This window comes from Grammomys surdaster, unplaced genomic scaffold (assembly GCF_004785775.1).
Source record: "Grammomys surdaster isolate TR1022 unplaced genomic scaffold, NIH_TR_1.0 63, whole genome shotgun sequence".
Taxonomy (NCBI): Eukaryota; Metazoa; Chordata; class Mammalia; order Rodentia; family Muridae; genus Grammomys; species Grammomys surdaster.
This window is the reverse complement of record NW_021604565.1, coordinates 9,574,317-9,596,554: the sequence shown is the minus strand read 5'-3', so window position 1 is coordinate 9,596,554 and position 22,238 is coordinate 9,574,317. Positions and strand designations below refer to the sequence as shown.

General features: G+C 35.3%; 1 protein-coding gene across 2 annotated transcripts in view; it reads left to right on the top strand.

The window, feature by feature from the left end:
• The window catches only part of Hnf4g (hepatocyte nuclear factor 4 gamma), a 66,063-nt gene that overhangs the window by 27,868 nt on the left and 15,957 nt on the right, over positions 1-22,238 (top strand). Inside the window, exons 1-3 of one of the 2 annotated variants that reach the window (XM_028766101.1) lie at positions 14,355-14,469; positions 17,430-17,601; positions 20,777-20,871. In XM_028766101.1, coding sequence (XP_028621934.1) covers positions 14,355-14,469; positions 17,430-17,601; positions 20,777-20,871 — 382 coding nt within the window. Of the gene's footprint in view, positions 1-14,354; positions 14,470-17,429; positions 17,602-20,776; positions 20,872-22,238 lie in introns of those variants that run through there. The other variant, XM_028766110.1, reaches the window with a different exon arrangement.

Below are 22,238 nucleotides of genomic sequence, written 5' to 3'. Positions count from 1 at the left end.
CTCCCCTCTCCCCTCTCCCCTCTCCCCTCTCCCCTCTCCCCTCTCTCGTCTCCCCTGCCTCAGTCTCTGGATTCAAAGATTATGTATGTATATCATAATACCTGGTAACAATGAAGCTTTTGAATTCATCACATTTTTTTTTTTACTTATGTTGTCTTTAATTTTCTGTATATTTTGTTCTATTTTTCATTTTTAACATAGGAATTTATTGCCACTGACTTTCACATCATTATCCTTTTACCTCAGATCATATTTTGGACTGATTGGGAAATCTTTACTTATCTTTGTCTGTTTCTTTCCATTTAAAACAATTCTCTGGTACATGAGTGAAGCATAACAGTTTTCAAGGAAGCTTAGTCTAATTCATAAAATTATGATAACATCTAATCGACTCAAGTATTATTGGGCATGATTTACTCAATCCTGGTAGCTCAGATCCTGAACTCTATTGCACTCCTCTCCAGATTTCAGTCTAGTCTCCATTTGCCCTTCTTATGAGGAAATTGCCAGGAGTAGTTGGCAGCAGGGTCAGGGGGGAGTGACCAAAGCATGGTTCAGAGAGTCTACAAAGGCTCTCGTGTCCCTGATCTAGATATAAGCATGAGGATCCGTGCCAGACACCGCTGGGGCAGCAATCACAGTGCTGACCAAGATATCTAGACCAACCCCACTGCTTTCAAGGATAGGGTGTGCCACACTAAATAAGTTGTAGTCTTAACAGCTCTTGTAGACCTCTTTGGAAAAATCTGTTATACGAAGCTGAATTTCTCTATTCCCAAGCCCACAGAGCAGCTTTGGGACTTCAGGGTGAAATAAGTCACAAATAATAATAGTAAGAAACACACTTAATGAAACTCAGAGTCCAGAGAAAGTAAACAGGCCAAGCAGTCAAGATAGAAATAAATGTTTGAAAGGACTTTCTGCAGCTGAGTGCTGATAATCATCAGAATTATGATTAAAAAACATTTAATTTTAAAATATTTTGTGTGGTTTTGAGCTTAAAATTCAAAGAACAATTTACACAGAGTGTGGTCTCTATGGAGATCCAGATTATGGTGGAAAACAGGTATTATAGAGTCAACTTCTGATTGAGAGCCTAGCCAGAGTGTCATGGAAGCCCCAAAGACATGCCTTCTATTTTCCCATATGTTTTCAGCTTCTGGTTCATATATCTTTTAGGTTAGAAGTGCTAGAGAAGTCTTACAGAATAGCACAAGACTAGGAAAAGGTAAGAGTCTCATAAAGATATAGTCAGAGAAGGTATCTTTCTCCCATTATAAGGAATTAGCAAGTCCAGATGGGAAGTCCTCACCAAGTTCCACAAAGAAGAAATAAATATAAAAGGTGCATTTCTGAGTAATTAACAAAGTTTACAAATTCTACCAATACTTGCAATTTACATTTCAACAAATGAGATCAAGAATGACAGACATTTCATTTTATTTATTGTCTTTGAAGAGAATTTTAGGGCTGGAGAGATAGCTCAGCTGTTAAATGGATTTGCTACTTTTGCACAGGATATATTCCATCCTTTGGTGAGCCACATTAGAGGCTCACCATTGTCTGTAACTTCGGTTTCAGAGGACCTGACACCCTCTTCTTGCCATATTGAAACCCTTGTATCTACATGAACGCTCACAATTGTCTGTAACTTTAGTTTCAGAGGACCTAACATCCTTTTCTTGTGAATTTGGACACCAGACATGCATATGTTACACATAGATACATACATACAGGCAAACCACATAAAAATAGAGTTTTAATATGTATCCTAGGTTTACCTCCTACATTCTATAGAGCTGAGATTGGCAATGAATTTGCCATTTTTGCTATTCTTTTAAGACACAGGGTTTAAAGCTGATGGTGTCATACCCAATTTATAGGAATATTTTAGACATTTTACTTTCTTTTCATCTAAGTTATAATTTACTTATTACAATAAAAGCAAGGTAGTTTTTTTTTTTTTACTCAGTTTACCGTAATGGTTTTGTTAGCTTGTTTGTTTGTTTGTTAGGTTATTGTTTTTGACACAGGCTACTGTTTTATAACCAAGACTAGCCTTCAGCCAGCAGCAAGCCTCCAGCTTCCGTTTCTTAAATGCTGATGTCTAAGCTACAATGTCATTGATATAGTTGCTGTTGTTTAAACATATATGGGATTTATTTTTAAATGTAATGTGATATGTGAAACCAACTTTATTTTACTCAGGAGATTCAAGATATTAAAACAATTATTGGGATGTATAATAAATGATTTAGTTTCTCTTTTTAACCTCTTGGTCTATTTATATATTAATATGCTGCCCTATGTTTTAAAATTATGGTGGCACATAGCCATGTAAAAATACCCCAACAGAAAGCAACTTAGTGGGAAAAGAGACTTATTCAGCTTATAGTTCAAGGTTACAGACCATCATCTGTGGGGAAGTCAAGACATGGACTTCCAACACCTGGCTTTATTTCATCCAAATTCAAGATCAGAGAGAAGTGAGTGTGTTCATCTCTAACCTTAAGCTGTAATACAGAGCAACAGTGATAAAACTGCATGGTATTGGTACAGAGACAGACACGTAGATCAATGTAATAGAATTAAAGCCAAGATCTTTGACAAAAAAGCCAAAACCATTCAGTGGATAGACAGCATTTTCAACAAATGGTGCTGGCTCAAGTGGCGGTGAGCATGTAGAAGACTGCATATTGATCCATTCTTCTCTTCTTGTACAAAGCTCCAGTCCAAGTGGATTAAGGATATCGACATAAAACCAGATATACTGAATCTAATACCCTGAATCTAATCAAAGAGAATGTCAAAAAGACCCTTAAACACATTAGCACAGGGGAAAATTTCCTGAAGAAAACCCTAATGGCTCAGGCTCTAAGATCAACTATTGACAAACGGGATCTCATAAAACTGAAAAGCTTCTAAAAGGCAAAAGACACCATCAATAGGACAAACTGCGACTTGCAGACTGGGAAAAGCTCTTTACCAACCCTAATCTGATAGGGTGTAATATCCAATATATAAAAAGAACTGAAGAATTTAGACTCTAGAGAAACAAATAACCCTATTAAAAAATGGTATACAGAGCTAAACAGAATTCTCAACTGAGCAATCGCGAATGGCTGAGAGGGGCCTAAAGAAATGTTCAACATCTTAGTCATCAGAGAAATGCAAATCAAAATGACCCTGAGATTCTACTTCACACCATTCAGAATGGCTAAGATCAAAAAGGCAGGTGACAGCAGATGCTGTCGAGGTTGTGGAGAAAGAGGAACTCTCCTCCATTGTTGGTCGGATTGCAAGCTGATACAACCACTCTGGAAATCAGTCTGGGAGTTCCTCAGAAAACTGGAAATAGTTCTACCTGAAGACCCAGCTATACCACTCCTGGGCATACACCCAAAAGATGACATAGCATATAACAAGGACACATGCTCCACTATGTTCATGGCAGCCTTATTTATAATAGTCAGAAGCTGGAAACAACCCAGATTTTCCTCAATGGAGGAATGGATCCAGAAAATGTGGTATGTTTACACAATGGAGTACTACTCAACTGTTAAAAACAATGACTTCATGAAATTAGTAGGTAAGTGGATGGGACTAGAAAATATCATCCTGAGTGAGGTAACCCAGTCACAAAAGAATACACATGGTATGCACTCACTGATAAATGGATATTAGAAAAATGCTCAGAATACCCATGATACAACTCACAAACAATATGAAATTCAAGAAACAAGACCAAAGTGTGGATCCTTCATTATTACTTAGAAGGGAGAACAAAATAATCACAAGAGATAAAAGGACAGAGGAACCTGGGAGGGAGAGAGGAGGAAGAGGGAAAATGGGGGCAGGATCAGGTGTGGGAGGATACAGGGGAGAAGTATAGAGGGTCTAGAAGTTAAATAAAAGTGTGTAGAGGTGGGGGATGGGGAACCTGGGGTGTAACAACTAGAGAGTTCCAGATGGCAGGGAAGCAAGTGGTTCCCAGGACTCAGTGGGGATGACATTAATGTAAAGGGGAGATAGAACATGTAGTGACCATATCCAGTAGATAGGTAAGCCCTCAGTTGAGGGATGGAGCTACCTACCCATCGCAAAAATATTTAACCCAGAAGTGTTCCTGTCTAAAGGAATGCAGGGATAAAGAGTGAAGCAGAGACTGAAGGAAAGGTCATCAAGGGACCATTCCATCTGCAGACACCAAACTCAGTTCTTGCTGACAGAAGCCTTTTGCAGCTGTCTCCTGAAAGGCTTTGCCAGTGCATGACCAATACAGATGTGGATGCACTCAGCTAACCATCAGACTGAGCATGGGAACCCCAAGTGGAAGAGTTAGGGGAAGGATTGAAGGAGCTGAAGGGGATTGGAATCCCACAGGAAGAACCCCAATATCAAGTAACCAGACCACCCCAGAGCTCCTAGGGACTAAATTACCAACCAAAGAGTACTGAAAATCAGTCTGGGAGTGCCCATGGCTCCAGCTGCATATGTATCAGAGGATTGCATTATTTGACATCAGTGGGATGAGGGGTGTGCAGAGGGGAAACTGGGATGGGGGGACAACATTTGAAATATAAACAAAATAACCAATGAAAAAAAAATTGAGTGCATGCATGCAACCATTTCAAAAGCTACTTCTGCCTAGGAAATGGTGCTCCTCATACTAGAATGAGCCTACACACAGCAATTATGTATTTTATTTAAGAAAATCTCCCACAGACGTAGCCACAGGTTAACCTAATGTCAATAGTCTTATGCTGGTATTCTACTAACAGGGCATGTTAGGTTATTTCAAGTTGACAGTTGAAGCTGATCCCCATAGATGGCTTTATGCTATGTTCACCCTTTAAGTCAGTTATCCTTGTTTTTTTTTTGTAATTTACTATTTACAGCTCTTTGCGAGTTTCTATTCTTTAATGTTTTGTTTAATGATATATCTAAAATCTTTTCACATCATCAGAAGTTAATAAAACTGGACCTACAAATTCCTGACATGCTAGTCAGAATAACTTGTTATTTTTAAAGAAGTATAATTTTCATGAAAGTACATATTCATAAATTTAATTTTAAGACTGCGCTTACTCCTTACCATCTTCTAATGATCACTCTTATATAATTTCCTAAAATTTATAGCAAGTGTTTAATTTCTTCACTTACTGCAAATATTTGAATGTAAAGAAAAATGTTGACCAGTCCTAGTCCTTATAAGCTTATAAACTCCTATAGTATTCTTAGGCTTAGAAGAACAGCCTTCAAGAATTTCAGTAATATTTCTTTACAAAAAACCTTTTTTATACACTTTAATTGTGTGTGTGTGTTTGTGTGTGTGTGTGTGTGTGTGTGTGTATGCGCTGGTGTATTTGTCGGTCAGAGTGCAACTGATGAAATTTAGTTCTCACATCCCAATACATGATCATGACGATCAAATTTAAGCCATCACACTTGGCTGTAGACACCATTTTTTTAATCCACCTTTCTGGTCCTCAGAGAACTTTCTTTGTAATATTATATAGGCATTTTCTATTCTAATGCTTGTTTCTTACACTACATGACTTACGTTTCCAAAATATTGCTTCTGATTGTAATTCCATCAGGATACTTGAATGAGGCAACTAGAAGAACCATGGTTATGTACCAGAAACTTTTAACATTGCTGTACACTAACATAAGTTATAGTTATATGTTAAGGATAGTTTCCATTTAAAGTAGCACTAGGCTTACAACATTATAGACATCATTTTCAACTTCCCAATTTAAGAATTAATAAAAATGCAATTTGAGACAGCATTCAGGAATCATTTGGGGGTCTATTATCTATGCATACCTCTTTATCAGTAAATCAGCTCTATTTCAGAAGTATACATAGGTAGGAGATTAGTTAATATTTTTAATACATTTTTTTGGGAAAAGCAATGGTCTATTATCTATCTGTCTGTCTGTCTATCTATCTATCTATCTATCTATCTATCTATCTATCTATCTATCATCTATGTATCATCTATTTATCATTTTTCTATTGCTACGTGTGTTTCTATCTATCCAACCATCTATCATCTCTCATCTGTCTCTCTCTTATAGTGGTGTTAATGATGTTGGTGATGAGGAGAATGATGAGCATTATAGTGATTACTTGATCAAAAAATCTTTGAAGTAAGATATTTTGGGTATTTTATATAGAAATATCTAGTGATTGAAAATGTTGAACCCATGAAATGTTAAAAGTGCTTGACATAAATGTTACACTTTATCAAATTAATTATTTGGGTAGATTTTTTGCTCATACTTGTACTTTATAAGTCCAAGGCTTCAATAACTAATGTATACAAAGTCTTTCCCTTACTCAGACTCAGAAAATAGTCATTTTCAAGACCCTTTATGCATCACACAAAGTTTTTTTTAAGACACCAGTACTATATTCTTCCCATTAGGTATATTTTTAAAAGATTCGTTTTGTTTGTAATTGTTCATACATGTGGGTGAATGTGTGTGAGAGAGAATGTCTGTGTGTGTGTGAGAGAGAGTGTGTGTTTATATGCACATGTGTGCATGTGTATACATGAGTGTGTGTGTGTTTGTGTGTGTGTACATGTATGTGTTTGTGTATATGGTGTGTCAGGTACCTGTAGAGTCCAGAAGAGACTGTCAGACACTTAGAAATGGACTTAACACAGTACCATGAGCCAGGTCACTGTGGGTGTTAGGACCAGTGGTCTCTGCAGTAGTTATGCATGCTTAAACTACCAAGCCATTTCTCTATCTTCAGTGCCCTAATTGTATCGGATGCATCTTGGATCTTATGGGACCTTTAAGGTTCTCTTGTGATTCCAACAACTAGCAGAATCTATAACCTGTTAGATTGATATGTAAGTTAGGCACTAAGGTTCCAAATACTCAAAGAGTGAGTTCTGGTGCAGAAGTCACCACCTCACCTAAGATGATTAGTACATATTAAATTAATATGTTTTTAAAATCATTATAATTATGCCTTGTACATTTGTTCAAAACACCAACTAGCCATAAGAAATGAAAGATGAAATAGTAACATTTTCACTGTGAGTAATGCCTATATTTACCTTTATTAAACGCAGAGGCAAATATTGCTTAGTTTTATCCAACACAAATGTCACATTAGAGTGTTGTTCTCTTTTGGTTCATAAGGTTTCATTGAGGAATATTGAGCAGTTCTTCACTGTATGGCAATGTAGACAATCTATTTCTGTATTTTAAGAGAAAAGTTATAACTCTTATTTATTATTCAACTTCCATATACAAAAGTTCATGCTTGTTACAGCACAATAATTTAAGACGTTTATGCTGAAATATGTAGTCAGCATTGTGAAACTGCTGGGAATTTTTCTTCCACCCCATATCTCTTTGGAAGACATTGGGGACAAGTGCTGGGACAAACTGATCACTTCCTTTCCTTTGTGTTGTATAATGCAGCAGGTTAGTACTGGTGTGCTACCATAATCTTAATCAGTATGACTAGCTTTGCTGAGGTTGCAGTGGCAACAGCGATAATACTCATTGTAAAAAGAAAAAAAAAAAGTGCCAAGGCACTGCCTGCCCACACTAGCCTGCGCTTTCTACCCAGCTTACTTTATTTTCCCTGCCAGCATAATCTGTATTCCAGTTAATAATTTAGTGCTATTCATCTTCTTATCTTCTGAAAAGGAGAGTCTATTTTGAATCACAAGGCAGCTGACCTTGAAAGCAAGTTTAATATATATAGATTTTTGTATACCACCCAAAGCTTTCCCTCAATGAATTTCTTGGTCCCAGTTGGGTTTCAATGTACAATTCTCAATGCTCTTACCTGATTTAATCGTGATATATATTCAGTATTTCTTAGTCTTGAATTTCACTTGTATTTGTATGTGCTGTTACTTATGGTAATGAGTAAGTAGAACACATATAAATTTGGGAGTGTAAAGCAGGGGTATCAAGAATTCAGAGATAGCTTGGGTTGCAAAAGGAGACCAATGTCATAAGCAAACAAGTAATATATCTAGTTAAATAAAACAGCTGAGTCATATCACTACTGATACAGAGAATAAGTTCATCTCTTTCAATCTACTCTGTTGTTTCATAAAGGACCTATGTGTTCCCAGTCTGTTTTTCTAAATATTACTATCAAATGACATTTTCTAGAAGTGTGTGAATTCTTTACTTTGGCCAAAGAAAAAATTATGAATTAAATGTACAACCAAAAGGTTTACATTGGTTCCAGAGAATCAAGTTTGTGATCTACAAGACATTAGTTAAGAAATGACAGAGAAATAATTATATTTTTAAAAGAAGAATTTAAAATATATTTAAACAGTTATGAGAGTCTAATTTAGATTTAAAAAAATCATCATTGCTATGGCAGGAATTGTCAGTATATGATACACAATTATTCATGATAATAACAATAATAGAATTGTAACACACTTTCTGTAATGTTTGTATACATGCCCTAATGAGTTGATGGATGTGATTCTGTTTATCACTACCTGCCTGTATTTGACCAAAGAAAAAGATAGTAAGAAGGAAAGGTGCTTTTCCTCATCTGGAAAATTATACGGAATCTGTACTTTATAAAAATATTAATATTTTTGAGAATTGAGTCTATTATAGCTAATGTCTAATTTATTTGTATATCAGTGACAACAATTTGCTTTGGAGATAAGCATTTCCATTTTTGTTTGTCTTGGATTTTTTGTAATTTACTTTTTTCTTATCGTCAAATTTAAGAAGTGGAGACAAGCTTTTCATCTCAAAAGAGGAATGATAATTTAGTGCAATAATAGCCAGGAAGTATAATGATTTTATTGAATTTCCTATGAGAAGTGGGAAGTTGAAAGTTGTTTTTCTTTTAAGTAATAGTTTATTGTGTTGAATGGATTTTATACATTGTGGTTTTCTGTTTGCAATGACAATGACTCTGTGTCTGTGTGAGTTGGCACTCCCCTTCACCTCACTTTTACTGACTGTATTTGTGTACTTTTCATACTGGTAAAAGAGAATATAGAAATAATGGAAATTACAGATATACTTTGGGGAATAAGTTTAGAGAACAAATTTCACTAACTATACTTGAAAAAAATGTTTTTATGTAGTTATTAGCATCAAAATTGCTTTCATAAAAATGTTCTAATGAAAATAACCTTGATTTTTATTAGCCTGTATTCTATTCTAAATCACTCTAGGAAGGAATGATTAAATCAAATATAAAGCATAGAACAATTTAACAGGCTTAATAGTCCTATAGATAAGATAGAAATGTTTCTGCTATTATCTTGAGAGTTGATGGTGAACTAAGTTTTCTTCTATAAGCACTACACTACTCATTATGTTTCTTTAATGAAAATTAAATGATGTGTTTTCTTTTTTTCTTTTTCTTCTTTTTTCTATTTATTTATTTATTTGTTTGTTTATTTATTTATTTTAAACTCCAACTTTTATTCTCCTCTGGGTCCACTCTCCAACTCTTCTGCATCCCATACCTCCTTCCCACCTTTCTGTCTCCATGAGGTTGTCCCCACCCCTACCCCCACTCCTCTAGACCTCTAAACTCCCTGAGACCTCCAGTCTCTTGAGGGTTAGATGCATCTTCTCTGAATAAACCAAGACCGAGGAGTCCTCTGCTGCATATGTGTTGGGAGCCTCATATCCACTGGTATATGCTGCTTGGTTGGTGTTCCAGTATCTGAGAGATCTTGGGGGTCCAGGTTAATTGAGACTCTTGTACATCCTACAAGATTGTCCCTCCTCCTCAGTTTCTTCTAGTTTTCCCATAATTCAACTACAGGGATCAACCCCTTCTGTCCATTGGTTGGGTGCAAACATTTGCATCTGACTCTTTCAGCTGCTTGTTTGGTCTTTTGGAGGGCAGTCATGATAGGTCTTTTTGTGAGCACTCCATAGCCTCACTAATGGTGTAAGGTCTTGGGGCCTCCCCTTGAGCTGGATCTCATTTTGGGCCTGTCATTGGACCTTCTTTTCCTCAGGCTCCTCTCCATTTCTATCCCTGTAATTCTTTCAGACAGGAACAATTGTGGGCTAGAGTTTTGACTATGGGATGGCAACTCCATTCCTCACTTGATGTCCTGTCTTTCTGCTGGAAGGGTCTTCTGTTATGACAGTTCATATAATCATTGTTTTGAGAAAAGCATTTCTGAAAATCCTTCATAATACAAATTCCATTGATGTTTTGGCTATAGTCATTATTTTCTTCAGAGTCATTAATTCCCCAGGTCTCAGAGAGTACATATTTGAGCTATCCAAATACTAGGTTCTCCTAAGGAACAGGAATATATTTCTTGGCCTTCAAACAGATACTGAAGAGTGGGCTCCATTAAGAGGTATTTTCAGGTGATGTATGGTGGTGAACACTTGTAAATACAGCATCCAAAAGCAGAGTCAAGAGGATTTCTGTGAATTTGAGGTCATCTCATTGACTTAGTGAACTCCAAGGCAGCCAGGTTGACAGGGAGACTAGTCCCCAAAGACAGAGAAAGGGTGGGGAGGGCTTAGTAGTTTTGGTCCCATCTCCTCAACAATCATGAAGTTTTTTTTTTTATTTAAGCCTTTACAAAGTCTAACATAGTCTTGATGATTTTCTCTTTCCTTTCCTAACAATAAATGATGTTTAGTATGAAGACATGTAAATGAACATTTCACCTTTCTTGAATCTAAGGTCTATGGAAACTTTAATCTTATAACTTTATTGTGCCAACTAGTGCCATTAGTATATTTTCAGAGTTATGCGAACTCCACACTCACCTTTGAATGAAAATAAAAGTAAAACCAGAGAGTATGATATACTTTTGATTATGATACATAATTAACAGCACAAACCAATAACTTTAAAAATCTTTTTCTTTCAACTTTCCTTTTCCTTTTTCCATGAGTGTCTCTGTTATCTATAATCCATAATCAATGTTGAATCGAAAATACAAGGAAATCCAGAGTGCAATACTTCAATTGGTTATGATTCATAATCTTCAGCTCCAAATTGATAGCCTTTTCTGTCTTTTTTCCTTTCAATTCTCCCATCCCTTCCTGTGTGTCTCCCTTCAAGGCTTCCTGTCAGTCTTCATGTTTCAATTCTTCTCTTTAAAGAAAGAAAAATATTCTGAATAGGCTCAAATAAACTTTCAAACAGGTCTATTCTTGAAGATTATCATAAGCTAATTTATGCTTATAGAGAATCTCAATTTAAAACCAATACAAAATAAATACTTTGATTTAGTTGACTCCTGTGATTAACACAGACATTTAGTTTTCGTTAGAGAAGATAATAATCATCATCCAGGCTGGTTCCGTCTCACAATTTCACCTTTGGAGACTTTGGTTGTATTTGATATCTAGCATGTTCCTCCCATTTCTTCTTCTTGTTTCATCTCCTAATACATTATAGCAATTTTTATATTTAGTATCACAGTAAACTTTCTATAATCTCTTGCAAAATGAGTAATAGGTGCTTTTGCTGCTTCCTCTTAAACCAAGAGGAATGCTCCAGAATTGACTAAAAGGTGAATTACGTACAGGAAATATTTTTTTTAAACTGCAAAGCTCTAGAGGCATCCACATTCAAATTACTTCACAAGTGGCTTTTACGTTTATCCCTATTTATGAGAGTACTGTAGCATCCACACTTTAGAGTGGTCTTCCTTAATCTTGGGTTTCATATGGTCTGTGAGTTGTATCGTGGGTATTCCGAACTTATTTGGCTAATATCCACTTATCAGTGAGTACATACCATGCTAAGAAGCACTTGCTGACAGGAGCCTGGTATAGGTGTTCCCTGAGAGGCTCTGCCAGAGCCTGACCAATATAGATGCAAATGCACACAGCCAACCATTGGACTGAGCAAAGGGACCTCAACAGAGGCGTTAGGAGAAGAACTGAAGGAGTTGAAGTAGATTGAAACTCCATAGAAGAACAACAATATCAACCAACCAGACCGCCCAAAGCTCCCACTGACTAAACTACCAACCAAACAGTACACATGAAGGGACCTGTGGCTCTAGCTGTATATGTAGCAGAATATTGCCTTATCTGGCATCAATGGGAGGGAAGCCCCTTGATCCTGTGGAGGCTCGATGGCCCCGTGTAGGGGAATGGTAAGGCGCTGAGGTGAGAGTGGGAGGGTGAGTGGGGGAGCACCCTTATAGAGGAAGGGGAAAGGGGGAAGGAGATATGGGGTATGTGGAAGGGAAACTGGGAGGGAGGATAACATTTGAAATGTAAATAAATAAAATAAAGGATAAAAAATGAATACTGAAAATTGATGAGAGTGTGTGGGATTTATTAAAAAAAAAAAGTAGTGTCCGTAGCAGTGGAGTATCACTCAGAATGAGTCTTGGTTCTACAATCAAACATTAGCATGTCTACTTGGGTAAGTCAGAAAGCTAGGGCACATTCACATCCCTTTCAAGTCTAGTGTTTTGTTTAATTAATTCAGAAAATTATCAGTCCAAGAATTATAAAAGGAAGGATTTTACTGTATCTTGTAAGCTAAGGAAAAAAGCTAGAGGACTCTTCCTTTTGTAAATGAAAGCTGGCTGTATTCTTTGAAGATGTCCATCTCTGAAATCATTAAGAAGGCAAACTGTACCTGAAGAGATGCACCTGGTCTTTTAGATCTGCTGTAGGTCTTATATTTTGCTAAATGAGACGCAGAGAATAATTTACCATCTTTTGAGTAAATTTCTCTTGGAATACAGCTCCAACTAATGTGAGAATCTCCTTGAAGACCTGTGCTTAGACACTTCCACCCTGAAGAGGAGGAACACCCTTGTCTGATTCTGGCATTCACCATGGAATGGGAACAGGATAGTGCAGAACAATAATAAAACTACGGGATTGTTCTACTGAGCTATGTTTGTGTTGTTTTACCATTGGCAATATTATAAACAAAGATTGTGCTGATATTCCTCCATGTTTGATAGTCAACATGAGGAAGGTATAGGGCTTCATGTATAATCTTTGGATCCCATAGGGACACAGTCCTATTACATACCACAAAAAGGAAGCACTTCATATAAATAAAAAGCACAGTATTCACTCGCTGTCACTTCTCCAAAAATAGAGTAACTGGTTTAACTTTTGTTAAAAAGTTCTTAATTTTAAAGTAATTATTAATTAAAAATTCAAAGTATACTGATTATGAGGCAAAGAGACTATTCCAGTGGCTAGCCTAATTTGATATTTTTGATTAATGTGACTTATATTTTCTTCACAGCCTGTCTCATGTTTTGAGTTTGTCTTAACATACTATATTTCTGTGGGGAAATGCATTCATATGTAACAGTAGTTACATGAGTGGGAAATTAATTTTCAAGATCATTTACTATGATCTTTAACACATATAGAATATAAGTTTTTGAACTAGAAAAATAAAAAAAGTAGATATAGCATCCTTTTTTAGAAAATAAAATCAATAAACATATGTATCAGAAGTAAAATGTTGATATTGAATACTAACTTCTAAATATTTCCTGAACTTAAGAATGTTTTTTCTTCACAACAACACATAAAAAACATGCTGTCATATATGTTGTGGTGGATCAGAATGTATAAACCTATGCATTGGGGATAGCTTTACTTGGTTAATGCCTAGGATATAATTAGATAAAATTAAAATGAATTCTTAATAATCACTGAGTTGAAGCTGCCCCCAAGAAATTTGCAATTGTGGAGTGATATGGATGGTAAATTGATAATTTGGAGGGAGTGTGCAGGTCATATTAAGACTCTGTCTGTACATTGCTAGAACACATCATAAATCTCAATCTCATGATTATAAATCTACTCTACTCAAAAATAAACAAAGTCAGATTTATTGTACATACAAAGGAAACCTGCCACTGTTAAGTGTTTGGTGTGTTAAGTGACAGAAGACAGTTTTAACTTACCTAATTTTAAGAGTAATATGAATTTGACTTTTAAAACTTTGTGATATGTGCTTTGAAGCTCCTCATGCGGGCTACCATCCACAACAATTACAGGTTAAATCCTGACAGGGACTTCTGTCTGTGTTTAACCACTCTCTAAGTGATGTCATTTATTGTGTACTGGAAATCAATTGAGAAGATCATGTTAGTCTACTAAGCACTTCAGATAAGGCAGTTCCATGAAGCATTTCAAGATAATCATAAGGAATTGCTCTCATATGCCATAAAAGAAAAATGAGCAGAACATGGCCTGCTGAAGGAGTTACAGTTTGACAGCCCCTCCCACAGAAGCACTGAAATCACCCAGTGACAGTTAGCTCTGGTTAGTACTCACAGCTTGAAAGCATAACAGCGAGCACACTCTGGGTGTGTGGAGCTATTCGTATGTGTGTCTCTCAACCGATTATGAGGGTTTCAGAGCCGATACTGGACATGGACATGGGAAACTACAGTGAAGTTTTGGACCCAACTTACTCGACCTTGGAGTTTGACACTATGCAGATTCTGTATAATCCCAACGGTGAGTTCTCATATGATTACATGTAAGAGAAGTAAGCAGAAGAGAAAGAAATGGAACTCTCAGGCTGGATTAGTTTCTTTGCTGGAGAATTCAAGAGTTGAGTCTAAGGTCACAAATCTGAACTTCAATTTAAAATTTGTGTTACCTAAGCTGTTTAATGTTAGAGACAGGATAACTTATATTTGTGTTATAAAGAAACCTCAAGATTCTATAGGGTAGTGGTTTACAAAGCATAGTTTCAGGGACTATTTAATTTGCTGTACATCAACTGATAGTAATTTTGACAGATTGGCCTTGAAAACAGATTTTCTATGTAGTATGTAAAGTGGCTTATGGACAACATTATACCGGATGTTGGGAAGGTTTACTGGCTCTACCCTTCATCTCATCATCTCAGTACTCCATTGCTGTGGATAAGAAACTCCACCTAAGATGACTGAATAGTCTCTTCACTGGACACAGATATAAAAAGAAATAAAGGTTTATATTATAACCTCAGGTTGATGAGCTAATGTTTAGCTTCCAGAGCTCAGGGCATGTGTCTACTGTAATATTTTAACTTTAAAGAAGACAGATAATTTCAGGTTTGCATCTTTATGTAATACAGTTTACTATTTACTCAGATTGTAGATTTCTTTTTCTAAATAGAAAGCTTACTCAAGACAGGTTGTAACTTTTAAAACTTATAATTATGTGTGCTATGGGGCAAGTGCGTGTGTCTGTGTGAATGTATGTTTGTATAGTTCAAGACTGAAAAATCATCTTATAATTAGCTTAATATTCTCCTGAACTGTGAACTTTATATTTTCAAAAAGCAATAGCTTAATGTTGGGGAAACTTGTAGAAACAGAAAACTCGATTCTCTAATTTAACATAAATGCAGCATGAAACTATAGTGTAATTCTTAGGAAGACACAGTTTTGATGAACGATATCCAGTATTTATTTCAATAGAATCAGAGTTTTAATAAGAGGCCACAGATTCATAAGCAGTAGGTACAGATGTACCATATAAATGTATGGAATCCTTCAGTGTATACTACAGCAATTCACACTCATACTACTTGGTTGCTTGTAACAACATTGCCAGCTGCATGTAAATACGGCATCCAACATAAAGCCAGACTTAAATTTGTTTGTAATATTTTAATGTTATTCAAAAAAGCACAGTTGATTCCAGATACTTCATTAAAGTATTTATTATTTAAAATTATTTTGAAATTCAAATATAGTTGATAACTTTTTTCTCTACCATGTCCTTCTACTTTGTCTCCTGTTCCCTACCCATTCTACTTTAAGTTCTTTCTCAAAGAAAAAAACCAAAAACCAATATAACAATAAAAATCCTCAAAACCAAGAAATAAAAATAAAACAACACCCAGAAAGAAAAACATACAACCCTCCACCAAACTGTAACCAAATAAAAGCACACAAGAATGTGAAGTTTATTATATGAATCAGCTACTCCTGAATATGAGGCCTTCCCAGAAGTGATTAGTATAGTCCATCCTCATTGGAGAACACTGATTTTCTCTCTCCCAGCAAGTATAAATGATAGTCCACTTGTTGATTTTATGTTAGAGGCTAGATTTTCCTGCATTCATATGTTTTAAATATATCAAACAAAACATAAGAAGATGAAACTATCAAATGGAAGTTATATAAGACAAACCAACAGAGAAAAAGACAACCAAGAGAAGGCACAAAATTCAGAGAGCCACACCTTCTCATACTCAGAAATCCCACAGAAACAGTAAATTGGAAGCCATACACACACACACACACACACACACACACACACACACACACACACACACACACACACACACATATATCCTGGTACAGACCCATGTAGGCCTTGTGCATTCTGGTTCAGCTCCGGTAAGTTTACATGAGCCTTGGATAGTTGATTTGAGGACCTTGTCTCCTAGTGTCCTCCATTCCCTCTGGTTCTTACATTCTTCCCACCTCTTCTTCCAAGGGGATCCCTGAACTCTGGGGGGAGGAATTTGATGGAGTCATCCCATTAGGATTGAGTGTTTTAAGGTCTCTCATTCTCTATGTTATGTGTGGTTGTGATTTCAGATAATTCTAACTTCCATTCAACATTATCAATACCGTGCTAATATAACTCAATAAGTACATGTGAATATTTAATTTTACCAATTTTTATTAGAGATAAAGTAATAGGTTATTTTATACCTATAATATGTACTTAGTTTGTGCTCAATTAATATTTTGTGGTTGAATCTATAGTCTTGAGCTTACTAAGCAAGTGCTTTGTCATTGAGTGATATCCCCAGGCAACCACTAAGTTCAAGTTTTAATATATTACCTTATGTATTTAATGTCTTTGAGTATGGTGGGATTAATAGAATACTTGAAACAATGTAAACTCATTAAAGAAATATGTATATAGTAGATATATGTATGTATGTCTATATGTATGTATATATATTCTCATGAGACTACATATAGGTTTATTGGAACACACACATACACGTGTATATATTCATTGATTTTAAAAATGTACTAGATGTTCCACTGTAGCTCAGTGCAGTTCTAAGAATCAAGAAACAGAAAAATGAGAGAAACTGATTAATTCTCTGATATTATGATGTTGATGTTCTCCATGTATAGATATATGAAATTCTTACATAGGTTTTTATGTCTTTAAAACTCCATGGTGTACTCTATGGTGTTATTATGGAAGAAATAAAATCTGAAGATTTATGTTATCATTGAGTTGGTCTTTTCTGTCATGAGATTGCATGAGCTTCCCTTAAGAAAAGTGGTAGTTAAGGGATTGAGATGAATCATAATCCAAAATTAGATGATCAGCTATATGAGACAGAAGCTGAGGAGGATGCATTCAGCACTTGAAAGAATAACGAAGGAGCAAACTGTAGGCACTATGATGAGTAGTCACCTGTACTAACTTCTCTCATCTTTCTTCAACAGACAGTTCTGCCCTGGAGACCACAAGTATGAATACCACAGACAGTGGTGTCAACTGTCTATGTGCCATCTGTGGTGACAGAGCAACAGGAAAGCACTATGGGGCATCCAGTTGTGATGGCTGCAAAGGCTTTTTCAGACGTAGCATTCGGAAGAGTCACGTTTATTCCTGCAGGTAGTAGGGTGCTCATTCCAGCAAAGTTTTCTTTAGTGTCTAAAGATGGCATAGGTGATGCAAGGAAGGTTATTTAAGAGCTTTTACAGCTCGGTAACTCAAAACCAAATTGACAAGCTTCAAAACAGTCCATGGTTGTATGTGCAGTTCACATTCACATTGGTAGTTTCATCCTATAAACAATTTGAGACTTGTAAATGTGCATAAAGAGATTCGTATACCTACCACCCAGTTAGGAGCAATATAGTTGAACCACTTCAGTGGACACCTCCCTGGCCACTTGTCCTCGGTGGCCCAGGGGGAACTTGAATCTAGAGTTTGGTGTTAATCTTTTCCTTGTGTCTCTTTATTGTTTTATCACATGTTCATATGACTCTAAACATTATTTTAAATCTGTTAAAATGACTGCTTAAAGTGTGAATTTTTAAAAAAATTTCTCTTCAGGGTTGATACAGCCTGGGTCTTTAGCAACAAAAATTTAAAACCACAGATGACTTTGTATCTTATGGGTTTCAAATGGTAAAATTTAATTTTCACTTCAAAGTAATTCTAAGGTTAAATTTTACATAACCAACAGAGTTTAATTTCTAAATTTTATTTAAATAATTCATATGTTCATACATTTCTACTAGCCTTTTTGATAGTACCTAGTCAATATCATAGCTCAATTTAAGTTTAGGTATTTATTCTGATTGATTTCTATGATAGTCCTTGAATATATATTGTTTATGTTGAACTTGGGCTGTTGACACAAATCACTGATTTTTAGCAGAAGGAACAAAAATCTATTTTTGTTCTATCAAACATTATCACTGATGGTTATTGTTACTAATTTGTTGAACTGGGGATTGAATTCAGGGCCTTCCACATGCTAGGCAAATATTCTATATCTCTAGTCTTGCAATGCTTTTTAAAGAATAAGTTGGACATTTGAGAATTCCCAATCTGGTAACATTTGACTGTTCAAGGTGTAATCAACGTTAATATGTAACTCCCCAAATATCTACCTTGTGTTGCTTTGTAATATTTGTGTATGTGTGTGCGTGTGGGGGGATTGGTGTTAATTTAAAAAATGTAAATCATTTACTTTAAACATTTGACAATATAAAGAGCATTTAGATGGTATTGTATTTGTCCACATGCCCATTCCATAGCTAAAAATGAGTTATCTCCTGTACCAAACACATTTTCTCTATGGTTACCATACACACTTAGAATTTGTCACATTAGCACCTAAAGTAACAAAGTGACATAGAGGTGCCAAAGTTTGGAGTCATGTGCACTATTAAAAGTGAGGCACAGCACTACGAAAAGTGACAGCTCTGATCATGGAATATGATGATTTGTATCTTCACTTTATGGGGGAGTAGGGAAGAATCACCCCCAGAGCAAGTTTTCGAGGGGTTCTAGTGCCCCAAGGGCAGAGGCAAGTGAGGATTTGTGCCTTCACACTATGTGTGTTGCCCACTAATTAGCCTTCTATAGTGTTTTGATATCTAGCAATTTCTGTGGTCTTTGTTTTTCTCTCTTCTGGAAAATAGTTCTTATATCGATGTAAATTGAGAGGCCATGTCTTTAAAGTCAAGATTCCTGGTCTCAAATGTAACTATTACTTAGACTGATGAATTCTAATTTGACTTTACCAGTTTTATGCTGCTGAAGCTGGCTTTTCTCTCCTAAAGTATTTAAACCTTTTACTTCAATGCTATTTATAGGATGCTTTCTATAACTTCTGTCAATGTTTCTGTGTATTTGTTAGATTGTAATTTCTTTTAACTGGAAATATAGACAACATTCATCTATTCTGTACCTGTATCAAGTTGAACATGTTAAGAACTTCATGGAGTATGTTTCTTCTTTTTTTGTTATTCAATTAATATGAATTAAATGTATTCTCCTTGTGATTTTTGGTCACATGTTCTCCTTTTCTGAGTATTTTCAGCCCCATATTAAAAAAGTGATTTGCATTTTCTTACTTTGAGAGTATAGCTCACATGTAGCTTTATTGTCACTCGATGTTAAATCTTTTCTGTAAATATTACTAGGTCACAAATCACATTGTGTTAGCCTCATCATCCAATAATCATATGCAACAAATGAGGCACTAGCAACGTGTATAGGTAGGAATTCACATAATAGGATATTTAGAATTGTGTGACTATTGCTACCATCAGTTAAAACCAGTCATTAATTATTCTGTAACAAAGTCTCTAGTAGGGTGTTCTGCAGTTTCCCTGGCTATATTGCAGTGTAAAGAAACTGTTAATCTGCTCTCTGTTACTATAGATTTGCCTCTGTGGACACTGCACTATGTGACCTTTGGTATCACATTTATTTGGAAGTATTTTCAAGGTTCATTAGCATGTGTGTCTGTGCTTCATTTTCTAACGTATTAACAAACAGCATTGTTCCTTTGTGTGGGTTTTTATCTTCTCATCACTCCAACAGTTTTCATTTCTCTCAGGCATAGACACACCTTGGAATTGCTGTGTCCTATCTGCAGCTCTGTGCTTAACTTTTAGAAAAACTGCTAAGCATTTTTGCAAAGTAGTAGCAACACTTACTATTCCAACTCACAGGGTATAAGAATTCCTTTTTTTTTTTTTAAAAAAAAAATTGTATCTTCATCAACACATGTATGCGATCCACTCTGATTTTTTAAGGGTATAAGAGGGTATGTCATTAAGAAGTTATATTATTATTGGTTTTCTCAATACTATGCAACTTGATATTTACAGTAAATCTTAATTGAACATGGAGTCATTTAAATGTAATAGAATAAAAGCATTTAAAAAGAGAAACCACACAAGTGTAAAAGTATGAATCATGCGCCATTGTCCACCATGCTGAAAATATGTAGCAATAAACACTAAAACTTTATATGATGAAGATGTTAAAGCTAGGTTTGACTTCTTTGCCTCATAATCGCATACACTGGCCCCCAAATTATGGAGTCATTCAGTTTCAATTTTTTTGCCAAGACTATCTGAGAAGTGAGCTGTGTATTTTCATGCATGTGCCAATCCTGAGATGTTTGATTTCTTAAGAAATATTTTATACATGCTTTATATTGAGCCTGATTTAATTGTAATTACTTAAAGTCTGATTGTTTTCTTATCTGCTTTTTTTTTGATAAATTGTTGTTTCCTGTGAAAACACCTGTTTCCTGTTACAGGTTCAGTCGCCAGTGTGTCGTTGACAAGGACAAAAGGAATCAATGCAGATACTGTCGATTAAGAAAGTGTTTTAGAGCAGGAATGAAAAAAGAAGGTAATAGCAATAATAATGATGATGCTAATTATTATTATTGATGCAAAGGGATAACAATATGCAAAAATTCTCATTTATCACAGTAACCTACTTAATAATTTCTGATTTCCCTCAATATATTAATGGAAAATCTGTCAAGGAGGTAACTAAAGGATGTGTAGTTAGTAAGTGGAGGAAGTAGTGTTTACCAGCTCTGAAAGTTGACACCCTGCTCTCCATAGGTAAAGTCTATGCACAGATTAAAGACATAGATGTACTGTATACACAGTTTTCATTTTTAGGAACACCTGGATTTCTTTACTTATCTCACGAGCATCAACTACAAATTCTCTATTTGTGTATTCCTCTAATTGGACATTGCTGTTTCCTAAACACTGTTCCAGATACTGAGATCTGAATTGTGACCCTGATTGAGAATATAATCCTCCGTCCTGAGAAGCTCATATTCTATTCAATAATAGAAGTAATGCAGATATAGTATTTGGTGTATAGTAGTTTTACTTTTGTCTGTTAAGTCATCTCATTTTATCTCTTCTCAGTTTGACAAGATTAGAGACCACTGTGCTATACATCCCAAACATCTGGCAGGTTTAGCAGCTCTAAGACTTAACACCTGTATTTTGTTGTGTGTCTATCATATGCAAAGAGCTATTTTCAACAAGTATATTAAAAACTCATAAAAAGTTAAATCAAATCACATCACTGCAGAAGCATAAAATATATTAAGTAGCTATTTTTCTCTTAATTTAAAAATGTGGAAATTTCATTAGCTTCTATTGAATTGTTAATCTTAAAAGAATATTACAAAATTAAAGTTCACTACAATAAAGAGGCAATTTCGCCTTTCAAAAATAATTAGCTAGTCCAAAAAGCTCCATTAGGTAGTTCATAGGAATAATTACATAATTCATCAAATGTCTTTTTTACTTATTATCTGAAAGCCAACCTTTATCTTTATAAATTATAAACAAAAACAAGTCTGCATTTCCCCTTGGAGTCTGACAATCTATGAAATACCTTTGAAAATAGCAAACTTAAATCTTCTGCTATTCATAGAATGATGGTTTAATTTTACTAAATAGATTGGAAAGTAACTTTTGAGTTTAAAATTTGATACATCTAACTTTTCAATAAGTAATATAGCTTAATAGCAATAGAAATTAAATGGAAAGAAAACGGATTTATGTAAAAATTGCAAATGCCTATGATATATCATAAACACATGCAATATTTTTATAAAGTTTGGTAATAGGAATCAAATTTATAAAAACAGAAGAACATCTTTTCACTTCTATGTATTTCCACATAAGTGGAAATAACAAAATAAGCTACTAGTTTGTGTGATTTTTAAAGTAAAATGTTAAATA